Source organism: Podarcis raffonei, chromosome 1 (assembly GCF_027172205.1).
Source record: "Podarcis raffonei isolate rPodRaf1 chromosome 1, rPodRaf1.pri, whole genome shotgun sequence".
Taxonomy (NCBI): domain Eukaryota; kingdom Metazoa; phylum Chordata; class Lepidosauria; order Squamata; family Lacertidae; genus Podarcis; species Podarcis raffonei.
Window position 1 is genome coordinate 82321813 of NC_070602.1, and position 5125 is coordinate 82326937.

General features: G+C 47.7%; 1 protein-coding gene across 1 annotated transcript; it reads left to right on the forward strand.

Moving 5' to 3' along the window:
• The first annotated feature begins 550 nt into the window (after window positions 1–550).
• Window positions 551–2344, forward strand: APLNR (apelin receptor). The gene has a single exon (XM_053398649.1). It carries the CDS (start codon window positions 836–838, stop codon window positions 1952–1954), a length of 1119 nt encoding a protein of 372 aa, XP_053254624.1. The 5' UTR covers window positions 551–835; the 3' UTR covers window positions 1955–2344.
• Window positions 2345–5125: the final 2781 nt, after the last annotated feature.

The window sequence follows — 5125 nt, forward strand, 5'->3', positions numbered from 1 at the left end:
ATTTTGTCTCCAGCTTATCTCCATCCTTCCCAAGGACCAAGCAGAACCTATTTAAAATTCAGATTGGTTTTGCATCCACCAAGCTCACTCGTGACACTATCCTCGACCCCACCAAACCTATTTGCATGAACAAATGCCACTCAAAATAAATACAGCATTGCTGCATCTAAGTAGGATTGACTTAAGTTGATGCTTTCTTTGCTTTGGGCACTCTTTTGTTCCATGTTGCACTGCTCTTAAAACTAAGAGAGGCTCATGATGAAACTGACAGACAAATTAGATCAGGTTAGCAAGGCGTTTGTGAACTGGGGCAGTGAGCCTTCCCTCCACCCGCACCCACCAGCATCTCTGGTTGGACTTCAGCTGCATTCCACCCCCCCTTTCTTTCTTCTTTTTTTTGCTCTGGAGAGTTTAGGATGAGAGGATGTGTATGGTTTGTTTGCAAGTGGGTGGATACAAATGACAGATGGAGCTGCCCAGCACTGCAGGGGGTCAAGTCGTCCAATTCACATAAGGATGTTGAGTGAAAGCAAAGGGAGGGGTGGGAAAGGGGGCTGGGTCGCCTGGATTTTAAGACAAATCCCAAGGAAGGAACTGCAGCCTCCTGAGTGTGTGTGAGAGAGTGAGGAGGAGATGACACACAGGCTGAGCAAGCCCCTGGCCAGATCTGCCTAAAGCTGTGATAAGGAGGCGCAGGAGAGGCAAATGAGCTGAGACACTGGGACTTTTTCCTCCTTGCAACAAGGAAGGAACTTGTACAGAGTGGATCCAGATTGGTGAAGGATTCTACAAGATTGGAATAGAGGCTCTTCCACCTTCTCCTTCTTGAGCAGGCATGGAGTCCAGCAACGATACTGACAGCTACCCAGGCATTCTGGAGTGTGACTACGAGGACTGGAGTTCATCCAGGATACTGATTCCCTCCATCTACTTGCTGGTTTTCTTCCTAGGCACCACCGGCAATGGCCTGGTGCTATGGACCATTTTCTGCGGAGGCCAGGAGAAACGGCGGTCTGCAGACACGTTCATTGCCAACCTGGCAGTGGCCGACCTCACCTTTGTGGTCACCTTGCCGCTTTGGGCTACCTACGTCATCCTGGACTACCACTGGCCCTTTGGCTCTTTTGCCTGCAAGCTCAGCAGCTACCTGGTCTTTGTCAACATGTACGCCAGTGTCTTCTGCCTCACAGGGCTCAGCTTTGACCGCTACCTGGCCATCGTCCGCCCCATCGCAAATGCCAAGCTGAGGTCCAAGGTCAGTGGGCTTTTGGTGACCCTAACCCTCTGGGCCATGGCAGTCCTCCTAGCCTTGCCAGCCATGATCTTCCGGAGCACCACCGTCTTCACCGGGACAGACAAAGTGACGTGCTACATGAATTTCTCCAGTGTGGCCACCGATGAGACCGAGCAGGTCTGGGAAGCAGGGCTGGGCTTGTCTTCCACCCTCCTGGGCTTTGTGCTTCCCTTTGCCATCATGCTGACCTGCTACTTCTTCATTGCCCGCACCATTGCCGGCCACTTCCGAAAGGAGCGCACCGAAGCGCTGAGGAAGCGGAAGCGCCTGCTGACCATCATCATCGTCCTGGTGGCCACCTTCGCCATCTGCTGGCTGCCCTTCCACTTTGTGAAGACCATCTACATGCTGATGGACTGGGGGGTGATGCCCTTGTCTTGCGGCTTCCACGCCTTCCTCAGCAACCTCCACCCGTATAGCAGCTGCTTGGCCTACATCAACAGCTGCCTCAATCCTTTCCTCTACGCCTTCTTTGACCCCCGCTTCCGACAGGCCTGCGCTGCCGTCCTCTGCTGCAGCCCAGGGCATTTGGCAGGATCTGGTGGGGACAAGTCGGCCAGCTACTCCTCCGGCCACAGCCAGAACCACCTGGGGAAAGGAGCAGATGCACAGCGGGAGATGCAGTGCCCCGACAGCCAGGAGACTCTGCTCCGGGGATAAAAGCTGGACTACGCCACACACAAATGTCAAGGACTTTGGAGATAAGGGGCTTTGTTTTCCTCTTTGCCACCCTCTTCTGTGGGCCCTTCCTTTCTAATGCTACTATCTTTTTCAGGGTTCCCTTACCCCTTCTGACTCACACCCCATTCTGCCTTTCTTTGTCTTTCTCTGCCCACCACCTCGTCCCCTAAACCAGAGCTGGAAAAATTGGTGGTCTTCAATTGTTGCTGGACTCCAGCTCCCATTATGGCCCAAAGGTCAGGGGTGATGGGAGATGTGGTCCAACATACATGTTTAACTTTGCCACTTGACCTCTTCTTAGGATGGAATATCCTGCAGTGATGGGATGAGCTAAGCTCCCAAGGAACAATTAGGAGGTCTGCCAGCTGTTCTGGTCATGGTGCTGAAACATAACTCTGCTAGGCACTGGCTCTGTCTGCTGCCCCATAGCACTTTCAATACAGTTTTGCTTCTGTCCCCCCCTCTGCACATCTGTGCTTTTTATTGGCACGGGGATATGGTGCAAAGATAAATCTGCCTTAATTCATGCTACTTGACATTCCAGTAGCACAGCAGCAGAAAAGAGGGAGCAGAGATGAGTTCTTTAAGAGGTGACCCGCTGTCTTAGGAGGCAAGCAAAGTCTGCAATCCCATGCACACATAGTTGGGAACGAGTCCCCTTGAACTCAGACTTCTGAGCAGGCATAACTGGGGTTGCACAGATGGTTTGATCACCGAGGAGTCAGCCTATAACTTCTAGGCAAATCCTGGGCATTCTAGAAAGGCAGCAATCCCATGCGCATGAAATTGACGGGACTCATTTCCAATTAAATCAGGACAGGATCATCCAGTGTGTCCCACTGGGTTCCACTGGGCTTATTTTCAAGTAAGCAGCATAGGATTGCAACCTTGGGTAAGGATTTTTAGCTTATGGTGAACCCCGCCCTCCCCTGGTTATAGAACCATAAAATTGTAGAGTTGGAAGGGACCCCAAGGGTCATCTAGTCCAACCCCCTGCAATGCAGCAATGTCAGAATTCATTCTGCCCCACACACCCTAAACAAGAACAAACCTGGGAGTAATAACTTATTATCTGTAGCTGGCTGTTGTTATTTTTTTATTTTTATTTTTGCTGCTGCTGTTGTCTGAGCCAGCCTCTGGTCAGGATTCCCTGCCTCAGAAGTTTCCCCACCCACCCAATTCATTCTTCTTGTCAGGAGACACTTGGGGATGTGATCGATTTACAGCTCCCAGTTGCTCTAGACCTCCGCCTGAGCAAAATGACCACAGCTCAAGGAATGTATCCTTTTTAAGATCCAGCACTAGGACTGGCACCATGGACAGAGGTCTCCGGCCTGCTCCCTGTACAGTGGTACCTCGGGTTACATACGCTTCAGGTTACATAAGGTTCAGGTTACTGAATCCGCTAACCCAGAAATATTACCTTGGGTTAAGAATTTTGCTTCAGGATGAGAACAGAAATCGTGCTCTGGCAGTGCGGCGGCCGCAGGAGACCCCATAAGCTAAAGTGGTCTTCAGGTTAAGAACAGTTTCAGGTTAAGAACGGACCTCCGGAATGAATTAAGTACCGTACTTAACCCGAGGTACCACTGTAGTTGAAATGTGCCTTATAAGATGCACTGAGAACAGAGACTAGGCTGCCCTTCCCTTTGTTCTTCTCCCTCTTTTCCTGTCCCTTAACACCCCCTTCCACTTTATTTCCTGCCACAAGATGTGAAGGAAAGATGTGAGGTGTGAGAAACTATCTCCCCTTCCTCACACACAAACAATTATGGATGGTTTAGTAGGAGTGACTTCTTGGGTTTTCAGTTTTTTATGGTATAATCCCCCTCTTTCCCCACAATTCACTGGGAGCTGGTTTCTCCCAGAATGTGTACAGAACCCCCCCTTTGCAGGCAATATGAACAGAAATGGCAAAATGCAGTTAATATTGCATATGAGCTCCCTTTTAAGGGGGTTGGGACCAAATGGCAACTTTCTGATAATTTCCTTCTGTTCATTCTCCAGTTTAATATATTGAGCCATGCATCAAAATGCTCCAGAACACTATTATAGGCGTGTTCACATGTTGCATTCAAGGAGTGTGCAGTCTGTGTACCTGTCTACACATATAGTGGAGCTGTACATATCAGATAGTTACACTCTTTTGCACAAGGACTTGCAAGTGTGTAGAGAAAGCTTGTAACTGTGCTCTCTGCAAGCTATGAACAAACCTTGAGGAATTTGTCTGTTGGCAAAAGGTTTATGTATGAAATGGCCTTAAAAATGCATTCTCTGTTCTTATTAATCTAGAGACCCTAGGACAAAATTGCAAAAAAAAAAAAAAAGTTTGAATCTCTCACTTGCTATATTTTTTTATATCTGAATGATTATTTTAAAAACGACTCATGTTTAATTTCCTAAACTTTTTTTGTATAAGATTTCTGCTGACCTTTTAAAATTTTAGCAAGTGCTGCAGACTGGAAAGCGGCTTTTAGCAATCAAATACTCTGCTTGAATAAAGAATAGCGAACTGGGAAATGCAAATGTTTTTGTATAGATCCTATTGAAACAAAAGTATTCATCATCATCATTTTTTGTATCCTGCCTAATCCAAATTCATTTCCCACCTGAGAATGTAATGTTCTATTGTTGAATTAAAGAATCTTAAACTGTATGAAATCTCCATCTTTGCTGTCTTCCTGGGGCAGGGTGGGGGAGGGGAATCTCTCTCCCAGTGGTAAAAATAGATGTGCAGATGGCTCTCGTTCTGGAGAGGACGTGCTGCTGACTGAGGTTGTGATGCATTTAACAGAACCAAGCGATAGAACTTTCCCTGAATTGTACCATTTCAGGGTGCAGGTGGGAGGTTTCATGTTTAAAAAACCTCCCCGGATATAGAAAGGTAGCATTTCAGGGAGAATATGAGGTTGAACAATTCTCCATGGTATGTTCGTTTTCAAGATGAAGAGAAAGTTTTAGATAGGTGGATTTAAACATGAAACCCCACCCCCAGCTGCAACCTGAAAAGCACGCAATCCAGAACAAGCTTTCCCACTTGATTTTGGCTAATGTCTAAAAGGGCTCTGTGTGTGTCAGCTTCTTTCTCCTTGGGCAGAGAAAGTGCACACCCTAATTTGGATTATGCATATGTGATGTGTTTCTGAGCTG

Coding starts and splice junctions, on each gene's coding strand:
- APLNR (XM_053398649.1), top strand. CDS start 836: ATGGAGTCCAGCAACGATACTGACAGCTACCCAGGCATTCTGGAGTGT.